The 17,195-nt window shown below is 46.4% G+C and overlaps 1 protein-coding gene across 1 annotated transcript in view; it reads right to left on the bottom strand.

Moving 5' to 3' along the window:
* Positions 1-17,195, bottom strand: part of LOC144153501 (uncharacterized) — a 209,572-nt gene that overhangs the window by 124,280 nt on the left and 68,097 nt on the right. Inside the window, exons 10-11 of the mRNA XM_077685137.1 lie at positions 5,947-6,188; positions 1,573-1,706 (exon numbers count right to left, since the gene is read on the bottom strand). Of these exons, the coding sequence (XP_077541263.1) occupies positions 1,573-1,706; positions 5,947-6,188 (376 nt within the window). The remainder of the gene's footprint in view (positions 1-1,572; positions 1,707-5,946; positions 6,189-17,195) is intronic.

Below are 17,195 nucleotides of genomic sequence, written 5' to 3'. Positions count from 1 at the left end.
TTTCTTAGCTTTCGCTTCTTCGTCTTACACTAGAAATTACGTCGACCTGCAGGCTGGCACACGGCACAGCTTTCCGTGAATCAGGGTTACGCTCGGCTGCTGCGCACCTGTTCGATTGACGCGCCATTGCGTTCAGGTGTTACGCAGCAGGCACTATTCTGAATCTTTACAGTTACACTTCAAAGCCTTTGGAATTTTGTGAAGCGGGCACATTAGCTCCTCAAAGCGCCTGCTTCTTGGCCTATTCCGCAAGTGAGTGTGTGCCGCCAGGAAAGGAGGGAATACTCAACAGCGGCAATAACTTTTGTACTACTCCTGAAAACTTGCGCAGAGAGCACAGCGGCCCTTGAAATTTACTGTGGCGTTTTGTATGATCTTCTGATATTATTGGCCATGCGTAGTATATGGAAATGTGTAATGGCAGTTCGCCATAACGATGTAATGTAAGACCGAGCAAAGAGTGGTTGTGCCAAAGCATACGAGACATCGTAAAAGTGTTTTGAGCCCCACCTTGTCCGCAGGAATAGTTGATAGGGTTAGATAATGTGGCGAGGTTTCGGACTTTTAAATAATGACACACCAGCAAGTGACGTGCTACTGCTTTTCACAACTTCTAATCGACTTCTTGTTTTGGGGGTTTCAATACCAAAGAAAGGCAATAAAGCAAAAAGCTGAGATAGCACAGCGTTAGAGCATCGGGCTGCCACTCTGCAGGCCGGGGTTCAATTTCAGGCGTAACACACATACTTTTCATGTTGCCTTTACAGCGGCGGCCACTTCTTCGACCGGAAAACCACTACAACTACAAAAAAGACGTTTTTTGGTCGAATGGGAGCCTAAAGGCTTCCCCCTTGAAACTGCAAGGGACCTGAATAAGCAACAGAATAATATAAACGTCGAAAGCACCACGTGTTTTAGCGTTCCTCAAACGAAATAGTTAAACAAATAAACGCTGCGTAAATTCTGAAGGTTGAGAAACAAAACGTTTCAGGTGCTGTGCTACCTCAGATGACTTTGAACTGTCACCGTCATACGACACGCCATGCTAAATAGTGACTATTTCCACACTTAGGTATAACCAAAGCGGAAAAGATTTGTAATCCTATACATTCGTATACAAAATACATCGCCAGCTTAGCTACAGATTTGGTAGTTATCCTGTGAGGAAAGAAATGTTTATACAGACGGGCAGCAAACTGCCGTGGGCCACCCTCAAATTCATAGATGAACCCTTTCCCCAGACCATCGCTTTGCATTGCCGCCTACCTGCGGCAAGCAGTGAAAAATACGTATCTCTGCGCCTCTCTTTCTAGGTGTGCTGGCTGCGACCCAAACTGTAACTCGAACGAGAGCGCCTCGGAATTCAGTTTGTCATTATGTGTTTCGATTCGCAGCTAAAAGGCCTAGCCGTCTTTAAAATGTTTCTGGCAGAAATTGAAATGCGGCATATAAGTAATAATTGCCGTGACAATCTATCGCAGTTGTTTCAGGATATTTTCCTGCATTTACTGCTTTTTCTCTTAGTGAAGTGTAGGTGTTACTACAGTGTTCAATGAGACATGGGGCACTTACCCAAGTATTTTATGTTGTCCAACTTTCTGCAAGGCGTCGTCTGTGCTGGTACACTCGAGCATATTAATTTCTATGCTGGCGTTCCTTGCAAAAACAACGGCTCCAATGCGGTTTCCGCCTTCGGATACGGTTACCTGTCCGAAGCAGATACAGTTGCTCCTTATTTTATGTTCACGTTTAGGAGAATGTACTGTTTTCACATGCTGTGTGTAACAAGCATCACCAAACTTTTGACACATATGCAGTCAATTTTAATCACATGCCGCTACGCCATCCCCAGTCATCAGGTTTTGTAGGTACTCAAAAAATCAGGAATCCTGATCGTCAGCTCGAACTCCCAAGCACTGCTAGCAAATATTCAGGCTATTTTTTTTCAAGCTGAAAACCAATGAGGCGATATTTTAACGGTTTATAGCACGTTAGCCTGCTGATATCGGAAGACTTAAACCTGGGCCTACAAATGTCAAAACACAAACCAAATGATAGAGGCTGGGAAATAAAAGTGAGGTATTACGGCGAGTCGTTAATTTCTTTCTACTTCCTGCCTTTTAGAAAAAGATTCACAGCGCGGCAGATAAGGACGACGAAGAACACAGTACACAGCGCTTGTCCTGTGTTCTGCGTCGTCCTCGTCTCCCGCGGTGTGAACCCGTTTCCAAAATGATTCACCAACATGCCCTAGCTTCCACTCTACTACTTCTCGCCGCATGCTCCCGCCCCCACGCGTGTAAGCCTCAGTACATATGCGCAGAAATTTCCCGAGGAGAGGGTTATTGATTTTTTATATATATTGAAAACTAGACCTTTCAAAACGTGAGTACGGTGCTACCTTACGGTATCCCAGACACGCTGATCCCCATCAAATCATTAGAATATAGGAGTCCGAGCTTGTCGTTTTGTTTGGGTATATTTACACCTGGTAGGTTTTACGCGCTTACACTAAACCCGGGTTATGAGGCGCGCCATAGTGGAGCGTTCCAGATTATTTGAACGACCTGGGTAACTTGAGCGTGCGTATACAGTTCGGCGCACATACGTTTTCGCTTGACGGCCCAATCTGAAAAAAACAGCAGAGACTGGGAGGATCGAACATGCGTTCTTGGGCCCAGCAGAAGAACTCCTTATACACTGAGCGACCGTCGGGTTTTTTTTTTGTTTACGTCTAATTTTAACCACAATGCTCGTGTACCTATAGAAATCAACACTACTTACGAAGTATGGCGTTTCGTTGGAAGGTTTTGTCTTAGCCTTCTACATATATAAACTTTTTTTGGAAAATGTGGCCATTTCTGACGCGTCTTATCACTATTCTTATTCAGAGTACGAACAAACGTTGACGTCGCATGTTCACTGAGAATATATGAATTTCTTCCTAACACAAGCAACATATGCAATTGTATACTGATATGTGCACGATGGCGCGTTAACATATCCAAAAACTGACAATTCCCGAACATAAGGCATTGTCTTTTTGGCAAATTATGCCACATGGTTGGACGTGATGGTGTCATTCTATGCGTTTTTGCTGCTTGGAATAGTCCTATACCGGGAATTGGCGTTTTTGTCATGGGCTAGAATATCAGGTGTGATTAACATTTTGTTGCATGCCCCCTTAGAATCACCCACGGTTTTCTCAGTGGGTAGAAATGGAAAGAGTGAGAGGTGAGGTAAAGCTGTTCCTGATGTCACAGTCGGGTGGGAAAACGAAATATGTACAGAGGGGATATCATAATTTTTAATTTTGTTGGTACGGCAGAGACCAGCGCACGGTCGGCGTAATTGTGTTCTTGCGGGTCAAGGATATGTCGTTTTTTTGTAAGTTTGTTTATACGTGACCTGTGTTCATAGGTTGGCAGATATGAGTAATTATAGTGTTGCAGTCGGAACTCCTGAAATATAACCTGAATTAGCAACGTTATTTCTGATTGAAGACATCGGCTCTTATGTTTAAAAGAATGCTTTGCGATACATAATTATATGTAACCTGTTTGAAGGATGTGGTTTGTATGCATTGTTCCACTGTATTTGAATCTTCTCCAACATTAACTGGACCAACCCCTGTTTGTCCCGCTTGCAGACATCTACATTGCAGTTACCGACGACTATCACACGCGTGTGGTACACCTCCGGCTCCATTGTCTGCTAACTTCTGGGGCACTATTTTGTCGGGCACATTGCCTTCTGTGGTCCCTTTGTGGCTCCTTATAGCCACTCAGTTCTTCCGTTGCTTTGCGTGCAACGTTGGTTTAGTGCGTGCAAGGGGGGGTTAGTGTTGTGTGGCCTAATGAGTGACAGACGTGGTGTTGAGCGGTGAGTTGTCCCTTGAGGAGCTTGTAGAGGGCGAGTGGAATCCGAGTAGAAGCTGTTTCTGTGTGGCCGAGCCAGCTGGCAGGCCAGTGATATCTAGCGTGCCCAACGGATGAGCGCGTCTGGAAAACAATGTTCTTGAGGTTTGAGTCGTACGTACGGGGTACCGTATCTGAAGCGGATGAGAAGAAGGGCGCGTGTGAGGGGGCAGATATTTAGCTCCTTATGGCCGTGTTTGGCCATACAGATTCGCTGGCAGACGAGGACGAGTGGCAATAAGGTGACCTACAGTTACAGGGTGAGGGCTCGTAGGAACTTATACGCTGAAAAGGTTGGCAAGACATGCAGAGGTTTAGCATGCAAATCAAGATTACTCTTGATTGGAATAATGGAGGGCACGGGTTGAAGGCATTCGGGTGCATTGAATGAAGATGGCGAATTTGTGGATAGCACAGGTTAAGCAATCAGTGCGAGATGGCGGAGAGTTATTCGATTACTTATTCCAAAGCATGTTGTCGGTAGCCTGGCAAGCATTTGTTTGTCCAAAATTATAGACTGCGTAACCCGCCGCGGTGGCTCAGTGCCTAAGGAGTTGTGCTGCTGAGCACGAGGACGCGTGTTCAATTCCGGCCGCAGCGGCTGCTTTTCTGATGGAGGCGACAAACAAAAACGCCCTTGTGTACGAGATTTCCGCGCATGTTAAAGATATCCTGGTGGTCAAAATTAACCCGGCATCCCTCCACTACCGCGCCCCTCATCGTACGCGTTGCGTCGGCGCGTTAAACCGTACAATTAACCAATCAGCTTGTGTGTGTAAAGGATGTGGCGGAGAGCAGGTATGGCCGAAGGTTGTTTCAGAGAGTGCCGATGGACGTGAGAATAGCAGGCTTGCAATGACCGAATATGGAAGAGACGCTTTGGTTTTCCTGCAAAATAGGGGTGGTGTGGAGTAAAGCCGAACAGCTGCTACGCGGTCAGTGAGAAAGGGGCGTACGTAGAGAAAGGCTCCACCGTATCCGAGCACTACGCTTGTAAACCTTAGCTTCATCAAGAGGTGTTATTCACAAAGGGTTCAATGATGCAATTTAATCACGGCTTTGTGTGAGAACTTGCAGCCGGTTGCAGTTGGACGATACGCACATCGCTGGGCCGATTACATTTGATGCTGGGCACATGTAGCGCATTAGGGGTGTATCGACGGTGGGGGCTTCGGTTCAAGAGCACCAAATAATTTTTGGGTGCAGCATTCTTTCCCTGCTTTGAGGGTATTTGCTCCCACGTTATGTGCTGACGGCAATGATAAATTGCAATGTAAATTCGAAAATAACAGGTACCTTGGTCTCCTGACAAATGCTGTTCCTCAGAGATCTGTGTGCACTGATTGATTGATTGTAGGGTTTAACGTGCCGACTCAACGCAGGCGATGAGGCCCGCAATAGTTGAGGGCTCCGGATTAATTTTGACCACCTGGGGATCTTTACCGTGCGCCGAAATCTTGAACACACGGGCGTTTTTGCTTTTCGCCTCCATCAGAACAGCGGCTGCCGCGGCCGGGCACTGTGTGCACTCGCATTTTTAGTATAGATATTACACTGCATAAAACAGATAGCGCCGTACCGTTATAAAGAAGAAAAGTGGCTAAGGTATTCTTTGGGTGGAGGTTCTATTTTTGTTTTTTGCCGGTGTCGTGCAACACCCCCGGAAAAATATTTCTGCTACGCCACTGATACGCAGAATAGCCAGTTCGGACTGTGTGCATTTAGAACGCCTCTGAAGTCTCAGTACAGAACCAGCAACGTAAGCCTCAGATTGACGAATTGCAGCACTGCTTCTTTTACAGTTTATAATTCTAAACTTTAAACCACCGCTCCTGCCAGAAAGTGCTCCATTGTCCTCGTTGAGACGAGAATACTAACCCGTTAACCTCCGATTCTTAAAGGTCGATGGCTGTTCGTTTACACGGGTGCTGAACTAAATTTTGATGTCTGCACCCCCCCTCCCCCCCCTTCAGTAATTGAAAAAAAAAGTAACACCGTATATCTGAAGCCGCATGATGTTAGCACTAACCTTTCTGGTGATTGCCTTCGCCAAGTTGATTCCGTGCCGGAAGTTTCTTTCGCCGATGCTGGTGGATGCGTCCAACAAAAAGTACACGTAATTACGAATGTTCGGATTATTGAAGATACTTTCGCGAGCTTTAGCTTCGTCAACTTCTCCTCCTGGTGGAGGAGAAGGCGGCCGCATATCCTTTTGAAGCTTGTATCCGACGGCTTCTTCCACGTTCCGCTGGTCATCCAAGTAGTATTTGCCTGAAAATAAGGGAGAAAGGACACACACTTACAGCTACGACATGTGCTTATTACGTGACACCGAGTACTGGGCTAGTATTAGTACGGTCAGCAAAAAGCAGCGTTGGAAAATTTGTTCGTTTAAACGTGAAGTCCTAGCTCTTACATGGCGTAAGTAAAAAAAATATTTTAGATGCATTTTTGTGCGACATAACCAGACTTTGTTTTTCCTTGAGATTAAGCACGCCTTTTTAACAGTAATTCCTCGTGATTCCTTGGTCAGGAAACAGTACATTACACGGTCAGTGTTGCGAGAATAAGCTAAAATTCTAGAAACCCGATAAAAGGTTTTCAGATTTTCTTCGATATTTGTACAGCTTGTCTGCTTTTATTGGTGGGTTTCTATTTTTGTCCGGCAGAAGGCTTGACTAAACTGGTAGACTGTTGAGGCTGAAAAAGGAAGCCTACGCAAACAACGCTTCTCCTTGCAACAAAGGCAATATGAAGGATAGAGTGTGCAGCCAGATTTCCTCAATTTACAACAGTTTTGGAGGAATCCATGAGCTCCATGTATCAAAAACCAGTTAATGGGTGTCTCTGTGTGCTGGGAGAAAGAATGAATTAATTTAAAAATTTTATTTTAGGAATAATTGTGGTAAATACGAGTCACAGGTGGAGCCCTAGGTCCAGGGCTCCAGTAGTCATGACTCCTCCCGTGGCTCTCTCTATGAGTTGTAGTTGGTTATTTGGTGAGGTACTGAGCAGAGTCGCTTCCCATGACTGAGAAGTGGTAGCATATAGGAGAGTGTTGAGGCCTTGGTCTCACCCCCAGTTTCTTAGACCAGCCGAGGTTCCAGAGAAAAGCGTTGCAGTTTCTGCGCATTCCTTTTTGTTTTCGGACAATTCCGGGTGCTTGTGCCACTGCACTTCGCCCACCTGGATTCGTCAATGAGTGTGTTCGTGTGTATTTTCTGTGGCAGCTGTGCCTCCTGTACCATGGGTTTTCTACGTGGAGCTGGGTAGAAAGCTCTTGACTGTGTATCAACAAGCAGTGTTTCACTACATATAGATCTCACTACATATAAACCTACATATAGACCTCATATAGACTGGCGTCCTCTTACGGTGAGCGCGTGTGCTTCCGTCATGTTGGAGTATTCCCGGGTCACCGGATACCAGGGTATGCATGATAGGCCCGGGTTAGCGACGCGCACGTCTGTATTTATGGTTGTCCAAGATGTCGAAATACTGCTGTGTACTTTGATGTACACAAAGATAATCCAAGGACGACCACGGAAATAGCGTACGCATTTTTTTTTTGCAGGCATGATTCCAGGCCAGTGGGAAGCCGCTTGCGGGTATTTACTTCCCTTCGCGCAGTAACTTTATAACTAGATTACATGCTTAGCCACGGAATGAATAACATGTGAGGAATGAAAAGTTCCAAAAGTGAGTTGTTTTCTCACCCTGTATTTGCTGCAGAACTCTACTGCCTGCCCATACAAAAATGCCTTATGGTTGTCTATTGAAAAATGTATGGTGTGCTAAGGCCGAAAAATGGAGAGACGAGCTAGTTGGTGAACAATTTCCATGAGTGAAACTTAAGCGGAAAAATTTTACAGGGACGAGAAAGGGAACGGCACAGGCGCTTCGCTAAAGGCGCTTCGCTAAAGCCAGCTAAAGAAATATGTATGGCTTTAGTTTTATGGGTCTCTATGGTCACCCATAAAAATGCATAAATGAGGCTTTAGCCAGCTATTGAATTTTTTATAGATCCTGCACTAAAGACTGTAAACCATACAATTCTCTTTAGACGATTATAGAACATCCTAGTGTGTTTAGTCTATAGAGTGACAGCTATTTAGGTTACTGTAGCCAGCTAAGGAAATATGTATGGCTTTAGTTCTACAGACCAGCCGCGGCAAAGCTCTTTTGGCTGGCTATAGACCATTGTTTAGCTTGAAGTCTACAGACCTGAAACCATTCAGCTGTCTTTTGCCAGCTATTGGAAAAACTATGTCCTCAGGCTAAAGAGAGACAGCCACAAAAGCTCTTTTGGCTGGCTATGGGCTGTTGTTTAGCTCTAACTCTACAGACTCCAAACCATTCAGCTGTCTTTTGCAAGCTATTGAAAAGAGTTCGTCCTAAAGCTATAGAGAGAAAGCCATAAAAGCTAATTCGGCTGGCTATAGGCCGTTGTTTCAATCTAAGTCTACAGACTTCAAACCAGTCAGCTGTCATTTGCCAGCCATTGAAAAGAACTCGTCCTAAAACTATAGAGAGGAAGCCATAAAAGCTCATTTGGCTGGCTATGGACCGTTGTTTAGCTCTAAGTATACAAACTTGGAAACATACGGCTGTCTTCTGCCAGCTATTGGCGAGAATTTGCTTTAAAGCTAATGAGAGCCAGCCATAAAAGCTTCTGCGGTCTAGTACAGTACAATATATAACTGTAAACCTTTAAACGTGTGAAAATTAAGCAACATTTTTTTGCCGGCATTAAGAAAGCTTTTGGCGCAAAACTTACAAGCCTGCATCCATAAAGGCTTCTTTAGCGAAACACATAGTAACAAGAGGCTCTAAGTCTCCAGCCGCTAATCGAGAAGTGTTAGCCTATAAAGGTATAATTCGAGCAACCATTAAATCCTATTCTGCTGGTTTCAATATGACTTATGACGCGAAATTCATATACTCATGATTTACCTAGCTACCTCTACAGCACAGATTGGATAACGATGATGAGGTTGATCGGCCGGTCATATAAACGTATTTGTTCAATCAGGTTAGGTACTTACTATACCAACAATACGGGAAAAGTACAATTAAAAGAAGCTACTGCTTAACGCTCAAATTCAGGTTGCAACGTTGGATACTGCGCGTCGACAAAGCTTGCAAATGAACGTTGACTGAAAGACGTATATTTCGGAGAATTCTTCCTCTGCGGCCCTTGGCTGCCGCGGTCAAGTGAACAAGTGGGCTTCTCTGAAAACGGCCCTCACAGCGTCGAAGGAGACTGGAAAAAACTTTCGCGGCTCACGGTACGCTCCCTCAGAAATATGGTGGAAGCTGCGAACAACCGCATTCTTTCTCCCGCGGAGCCCACTTTCAGATTAATCATTGAGAAAGGGGGAGAGCAACCCACGCGGACCGAAGAAGGCGCGGTGAGGAAATTCTGGGAAGCGATAAAAAGGTAGAGGGGACACCCCTGCTTCCTGTTTTATTTTCTATTGTTTGTTTGGCATACTGGTTTTGGCAAGGGGTATCGAAGGACACGGCCGTGCGGCCGGCGCTGTGTTAGTATTCCTGCGCACAACAATGCTAGTGGCAGACAATTTTCCCTGAGTACTGAGAACAAATACAACTTTTCCGGAAGAAGAAAAAAAAAACTTTGGGTGATTTTGTATTTACCAAAAAAAAAAGTAATTACCAGCGAACAAGTTAGAAAAAGATCGAAAGATGGGCACGTATCTCCGCACTATTCGCTATCGCGATGAACATGCTTAGACGTGGATGTACTCAGTCAGCCACATTTCGTCTCCTTGCTCATGTGCGCAGTCATGGCACGTGTTGCCTGGTGCTGGGAATTTACGACTCGACGGCAATGTGCTCGTGCAGATGGTGTGACGCCAAGCAAATGTGTCCGTTTTCGGTGTCGTAAATTTCGGTGTTTACGGTGACAGTGTTACGATTAATTCAACATTAACTTCAAGTCATGCGAAAACGGATACCTGCGATACTGTGCCAGGAATTTCATCGTACGCAAAACTCCAGGGTGAGTGATCTTACAAACTGAAGAGACTCTATAGTGCGAGAAATGCAGGACTTTTTTTGGTGTTCACGAATACTTTTCTAAACTACCCTGCACCAGAACGTGCACAGAAGTGAAGATTTGGTTGCGGTGATGAGACAAAAATAATTATTTTTTCGCGGACTGAGAAAACTTACAAGGAACTAATTGAGTGAACTTGGAAAAACGTTTTTTATCATTGCATAGTGTGCGACCGTCTTCATATTTTTATTGAGAGTGCATTTCCATTTTAGCCACCGTACTTGCAGCTGTGTGCGTTGAGACTGAGTGTGAACGACTTCTGAGTGCTCTCTTTTCTGTGTACTACGCAGCACATGCAGGTATTTGTGTCTCGGCGGGCGTTCGCGGGGAATGTGCCGCGTAGTGTGGCTGTCGAGCGAATAACGTAAGCGTGAGCCCGAGTGTTGGAATGCGCCTGCTGTGTTTTTCGATCGGCGTATGTGAACAACTGTTTACTGGCGGCGAAGTAGCGTAGATAGTAGCCCTTTATGTAATGAATGGAATGAATAAACCCCTTGATTTTGCTTTCCTTGACTGCCTGTATTTAAGCCTTTTGTGATTGAAAACTGGCGAAGTGTTTGCAATCGCAACCTCGCACTCCCCCTATATCACTGATGTGTTCACGGAGCATATATTACAGAATGCAGCTAGGCACACAACCTAAGTGCCACAGGAGAAGTTTTAGAGATCTGAAGGCTCTATGCCGGCATGGCAGCGTGCTAATAATTTCTCAGCGGCTGCTGCTTTAGCTGTGTTTCAAGTAGTGGTGATTCTCTTCTGGCCCCAGCCCTTGCAAAAATATTGTATGGTCGGCTATTGAAAAACCTTCTTATGGTTGTCTTAAGCTATTTGGCCCAATTATCTTTAGACATTTCTATGGCTGTCTTTAGCCATTCCTATCGACATTCCTATGGGTTTCTTTAGACCTTCATGTACACAAAGATGATCCAAGGACGACCGCGGAAATAGCGTACGCATTTTTTTTATTTCTGAAAGCAGGCATGATTCGAGGCCGGTGGGAAGCCGCTTGCGGGTGTTGACTTCCCTTCGCGCAGTAACATTATAACTAGATCACATGCATAGCCACGAAATGAATAACATGTGCAGGAATGAAAAGTTCCCAAAGTGAGTTGTTTTTTTGCCCTAAATTTGCCGCGGAACTCTACTGCCTGCTGTTAGTTAGAGCGTTCAGCTGGCACTTCGCCATGTAAGATGAGTTTTGAGCCCGCCGTTCGGCGTTACGCGCCCGCGTTTTCTTTTTATTCTCGACGTTCGGTGCGCTTTCAAGGAAGTACTACCAATTCTTTCCTTGGCCAATTATTACAGGAAAAAAGCGATCCGCGAGAGTTACAACCTTCAAGTAGCGGAATCAGTAGCGCAAGCCACGTACGCAGTAGCCAGCGTTCATTTATCGCTCGTCGCATGCTGTTCGATATTAGCCTCTTTTCCAAAGATGAAATTTCTTGAGTGGAATTTTTCTTAACGATATGGTGCACCCACACTGCAGCATCGGCAGTTACTGTTGGCCGGTCACTCATCCGAACACCCGCTACCGCGCATGACACAAGCGCGAGTAGCAACATAGATGATAAGGTCACTATCACCAGGCGTTTTAGGCGCTGTGTAAATGCGAGAACTTTTATGTCCTAATTTTTTTTGCGAGACTTTGCCTCACGGCATAACAGTTATATATACGAGATCACATTTGTTTCACACAGAAAAGTCGGCAGCGACCGGTACTGAGGGCCAAATATCCACCTCGGTAGATCAGGGGGTCTCCCAGGATGAAGCCCTGTGCCCCGGAGGTGTTGCAGGCGAGATGTTTGAAGGCCAGGACAGGTCCATAGAAGGTGGCTCGTGTCGGCTTCGGACGCAGGGAGTTATTAAAGCGAAAGCTTTTATAGTAGTATAACTAATGGCGTTCTGCCAAACAACTAATGCATTTCCCCATAGAGGGCTTGGTCGACCGGAAAGCTGTGGTAAGATATCTGGACGCACGCCGCGTGCGAGAAACAAGGATTCCAGTCTGGCAAACGGTTACTTAAAAATCGTGAACAAGGACCACTTTTAGATTAGAAAATATAGGCGTAGATCATAAAGAAGGAGTACAATAGCATATCTCTATCCCATAAATCCAGTATCAAGCTTCAGTTCAAGTTCATTTCAGTTTTATGTATAACTTCAGCAAGTTCAACGACAAAAGAGGTCCCTAAGTTGAGAACTGTCGGGGGAACTATCGGGGGAGGGGGATTAGTAAACATTTTCATCGTTCATAGTTGCGTTCACTTTCTTCACTTGCCATTTGGGTCTTTATAGGTGTGACCATCAATTGGGCGCACATTTATCTGCCGTGCTTCCCTCAAATTTCCTTAGGAAGGGAGGACAATTTTATTACATAATTAGCCCACTGTAGCGCGTGGTAGATGCAGTAAAATTGCGATTTTGCACTAAACGAGTTTCGATAAGATCGCAACTGAAATGCCTTAGTCCATAAGTAAGCAGGCTCAGGCGTGCAAGGCATCCACGGAGATATGTGAGACAAATAAACCGGTGAGGCTTGCACTCAGTCGCGGACCGCTTGAACCATAGGCTCCGTGCATTTAAGTTTGCCGAGCGGGCGTAGCGCCATCTACCGCGCCTCCGCGGAACACTGAATAGGCCGAGCAGCACCGTCCTGGCCGGCCGCCTGCTTTAGGCACTGTGCACGCGCCCTTGCAAATGCTTCTATCAAGTGGTTAGGTGCGCTTAAGCGGCTCACGTTTGCGGAATACGCTGCCACGGCGACAGGATGGAGCGTTATCGACCGAGAGGCTTTAAAAAGTAACAAAGCGCAGAAGGAAAGCTACCGCCTTCTCTGCCCTGAATCGTCCGAGTTGGGAAGGCTGGTCGCTGGTCACAGCCTCACAGGCGGCACAATTCCGTGAAATTTTTAGAAAATACAACGGCGATGACTACCAATCAGATTACATGCTGCTGTCAAAGTAAAGTATATCGGTTTGCCAGCTGTTAACTTACGATAAATTTCCCCTCCTAGCGAATACCGCGCGCACTGGCAGTATTTGCACGAAGGTTGGTTTTTCTGCTTTGTGCGTGTGTCTTCCGCGGCGTTTATAATAAAAATTCATGCGCACGTAACACTCAGCTGCCGTTTTAACGGGGCTCACAACAGCAACTTCAGAGAACAATAAAAAATATACGGAGTTTATGATGATTCTAATATTTGGAGGCCCTGCTTACCCCGTAAAAAGGAAGAGGTAGTCTTGCAGCGAAACCCGTGTACATTGTGAATGTATTCACGGAAAAGGAGACAGAAGGCACAGAGGTTGTAGTCTTTCGCTCCTGAGGCGATAGTTGACTTGGTGCACGGAGCAAGAAAGCTTGCTCGCTCCGTGCTCTCGGGGTGGGATGAACTGGCACCAGCCGGAACTGTCAGGGGCGAGGAGCAAGGCGCATTCTGGGAATGTTTGGCGATAATTCAAGCCGTGAAATTGAAAATCGTCGGCAGGTTCGTTTCCCGGCAGCAGCGGCCGCTTTTCCGATAGAGGCGAAAAGCGTCAACGCCCTCGTGTTCGAGATTCTGGCCACGTGAAAGATCCCCAGGTGGTCAAAATTAATCCCGATCCCTCCACTACGGCGCGCCTCATCGCCTGTCTGGCGTCGGCGAGTTGAACCGCACAATAAATCGAAAATCTCCCCCAGTTGGTGCGCAGTTCTCGATGCTTCCCACCCGCATGATCCACACTGAAGCCCGCGTATTTAAGGTAATTTTACTTGCTTTGAAGTCAATGCTACCAGCACGTAGCGCAGCGTACACACCGCACTACACCCAAACAATCGATCCTGTGAGACGGGCACCGTACTCGCGAAACCACGGTGGTCCGATTTCAAGTATGCGAACAAAACGGCTTCTTTCCAATGCTGTGAGCAGCTAATTAATTTGTGCTTTCTAGTGGAAACACAAATTCACTGAAAAAACTATGTGGAAACGTGAAAACGTGCGCACTCCACCTGCGTTCTGGCTATGCATGGCAAAGTCAATATCGCTTGCTTTCCTCCTCCGTACGCGTAGTCAACAGTTCCGTCCTTCAGACTATTCCTACCCCGGTGCGGTAGAATTACAGTAGTATGTTTTAATTATTATAAAACTTAAAAATTGCGTATACTGCATTTGATCCGGTGCCGCCAAGCAGGAGCGCAACCGAAATCCGAGCACGCTGGCGAACGGTGGCCGACCCAGTGTTTTTCTTATTCCCCGATGGCGGCGCTGGGTGTCGCGGCTCAGTGTCGCCCTCTGTTCACTGCACGGCGCCTATAGCGAAGCTGCAGGATTTCTTTCAACGTGAGCACTGAAGGACACATTCCCATGCTTTTGAAGAAGTTTGAAATTGTACATTTACATGTTCTGTCGTTCATATGAAGTGTTCTAGTGGTAGTCATCGTCATCTGAATCGATATCGTCGTGTTGCTTTTGCCCAGCATTGCATGCGCGGTAGCGCCCAACGATAGCTGGGGCACAGCGACGGCGCGTACGTGCACGACGCATGCGCGGCGTTTCTGGTGTCACGTCGAGGTTTCGTAAAGCACGTTTACGTTGCGCCATCTGTGGCATTGTTGGTTGCTAGGCAGTGCGAGGCCCTCTTCGGTGTTTCCGCCAGCTTTTTTGCGCTTCACGTACAGCGCGAGCCGCGGACGCTCGGCGGTTCCCGCGAGGCACGCACTCACTAGCGCTCTACATTCTCTCGCCCTTCAAAGTTTTGGCCAGTTTTATCTTTTTTTTTTGGTGATACCTCCGTGCGTGCCGGGGATGCTTGGCGGACGCCGCAGCGCACGCGTTAACAAGCTCTCGGCAATTTATTGGTAATCTAAATATTTATGGACAATTTATTATAATTTATTGGCAATATGTTTAACGCGTTACATGCCACACGAGTTGCGTGCCACGGACATATTAAGGCAAGCTAGAACAGCTCCGCTGTTAAACATGTTTCCAGGCATGCAATATAATTTATTATATGTTTTTTTAGGGGCGAAGCCCATTAGGTGCTGGTGCTGTTGGAGTCTCCTGTCCTGTGTTGTCGTCGTAATGGTCGTCTCATATAGTCACAGTACTAAAGCACCAAGGCACTCGTTTACGCCTCACGCTAGAGAGCTTCGTGCTTCAGAGACCCGAGACTTTTACACCAAATCTGTATACCTCTTCCCCCAACGGTTTCATCTGCGTTGGCTAAAACTTCAACGTGCCATAATTACACTTATACACTGCATCTTTCGCCCCTCCCCAGGTTTCACGTTAGGGAAGTACGCAGGAATTTTTTTCTCTTGCAGGTTTCCTCTGCGTTCCAGGGTATCCTATAGGCCTATCGCTGCATCGCTATGTAGTGCCCTTCCCTGTATTTCAACCTTAGGACAGCCCGCATCGCCTCGAAGCGTTTCAGAAATGACTGCCTAAGAAACCCGCCGGATGGGAAACGCCACCGACGTATTCTCAGTGTTTGCGTTCTCAAATTCAAACAAAATGGGCTCCAATCCACGCTGTGAAGGTCGTTGGAAAGCAAAGCTGTAAACTACACCTACAACAACTGCCCAGGTTACGTGACTTGAATTCAAACACATGGCTCTGCAAACAGAGATTCTGCCTGCCGTTATAACCAGCTAGTGCTTCAAGCACGCGTATTATGTGCTACACTGTAAACGCAAACTAGCCGGAAATGGAGTTTTAATCAAGTAATGTGCCCTGAAAAGTACTTATAGCAAAAAATGTACTCCCTAGGCATGGTCTAAAATGTGGACGAACCTCCATGGTAGTACTGTTGCCCATCCGTGTAGCAAAAGGGAGGATTTAGAACGACTTAACACCATTTGTGAGATGGCGTTCGGTTCCTTGTAAACAACCACGTCCACAATAAACTCCCCATCTGGGGTAATCATCTCAAGCGGGCGGTCGCCATGTTAGTCTTGTGTTGTTTCCGTGTGTCAGCACTTCAACCGTGTACTAATGCTAATTAGAACGAGAAAGCAGGACTCGACGGTTGCATGCAGCTACAAAACCGATACCGTGCGTATACCCAAATAGATGCTTCAGCCAGCGCGATCACAAGCAGACAACGCGGCCGTGTTGTTTCAATCTGTTTATTTTGGCGGTAGGTGTTGTCAAACTCTGCTGCTAACAAAGAGACAGTTCTCGCCGTTGCAAACAATTGCAATGTTTATCTGCTTCGCTTGCTTGCGCATATATAGACAATTTAAATTCTCGTGCCAGCGCACCAACGCACCCGACTGCAGCGACTCAACTTGCCCTGGCGGCACGACTTGCTGCCCGGATGTAAACAACCTCCGTGCTATCAATCAATGCAGCGCGGCCGGTGGCTTGGTGCGGCCGGAGCTTCAAGCGCCTCGCCTTGGGCCGTCATTTTTTCTTATTTGAGAAGGACTAGTAGTGCCATTTGGTGGAAAGATTTTTATGTGCCCCTGTCACACGACGAACGGCCGCTAACAGCATTTGGATACGGCGACAGCTGTGGACAGCTCGCTGGTAAGTGGTCTGTCATCAGTCGATGCGTTTGTCAAACGTTTGGATAGGGTTAACTGCGAAGTACCCGTGCCGCACACAGCACGTACACGCACGGGCAAAGAAAAAAGCGCACACTTGTTTTATTGTACTTGTTTGTGGCTTTTGGGGTATGCATTCGCATTCTTTTGTAGGCCGGTTTGTAACAGGGCATTCGAGATGAAATCGTTTGTCGCGCGCGGCGTCGTTTCAAAGCAACGTGACGGTTACTAAGGTAGCCGAATCGCCTCCGACAGCGGTGCATCGTCGGGCCCGGTCGGTGAATATTGTGGGACTCTGTCTCTCATATGCATCGAACTGCTCGTGTTCTTTTTAGTTAACTGCTCTACTTTGTAATATCTATTTGTTAACGCTCCTGATGGCTTGCCTGTCCAAATATAAGTCTTTGTGTTGTTTTTGTTCAAGGCTCTGACTCATCTTAGCGCTCTGGTCGGCGAAAGCCGCAGATCAGACGGCCACCCCCTTCGAAAACTGTGCCCTGTAGATTGGGTGGGGTTGTTTGCTCGCTTGAGTCGACTCTTCACATCTAACAGCGTACCCTATTAAGGAAACGGTGACATGCGTAGAAGATGCTATGAGCCTATCGAACGATTAAATGCATATAGTGTGGACAACGACGGCAATGTGGTTCGAAACTGAAATGTTTTTATTC

This window comes from Haemaphysalis longicornis, unplaced genomic scaffold (genome assembly GCF_048455015.1).
Source record: "Haemaphysalis longicornis isolate Haplotype H1 unplaced genomic scaffold, Haemaphysalis longicornis Haplotype H1 scaffold_9, whole genome shotgun sequence".
Lineage (NCBI taxonomy): Eukaryota > Metazoa > Arthropoda > Arachnida > Ixodida > Ixodidae > Haemaphysalis > Haemaphysalis longicornis.
This window is presented reverse-complemented; position numbering and strand designations above follow the sequence as displayed.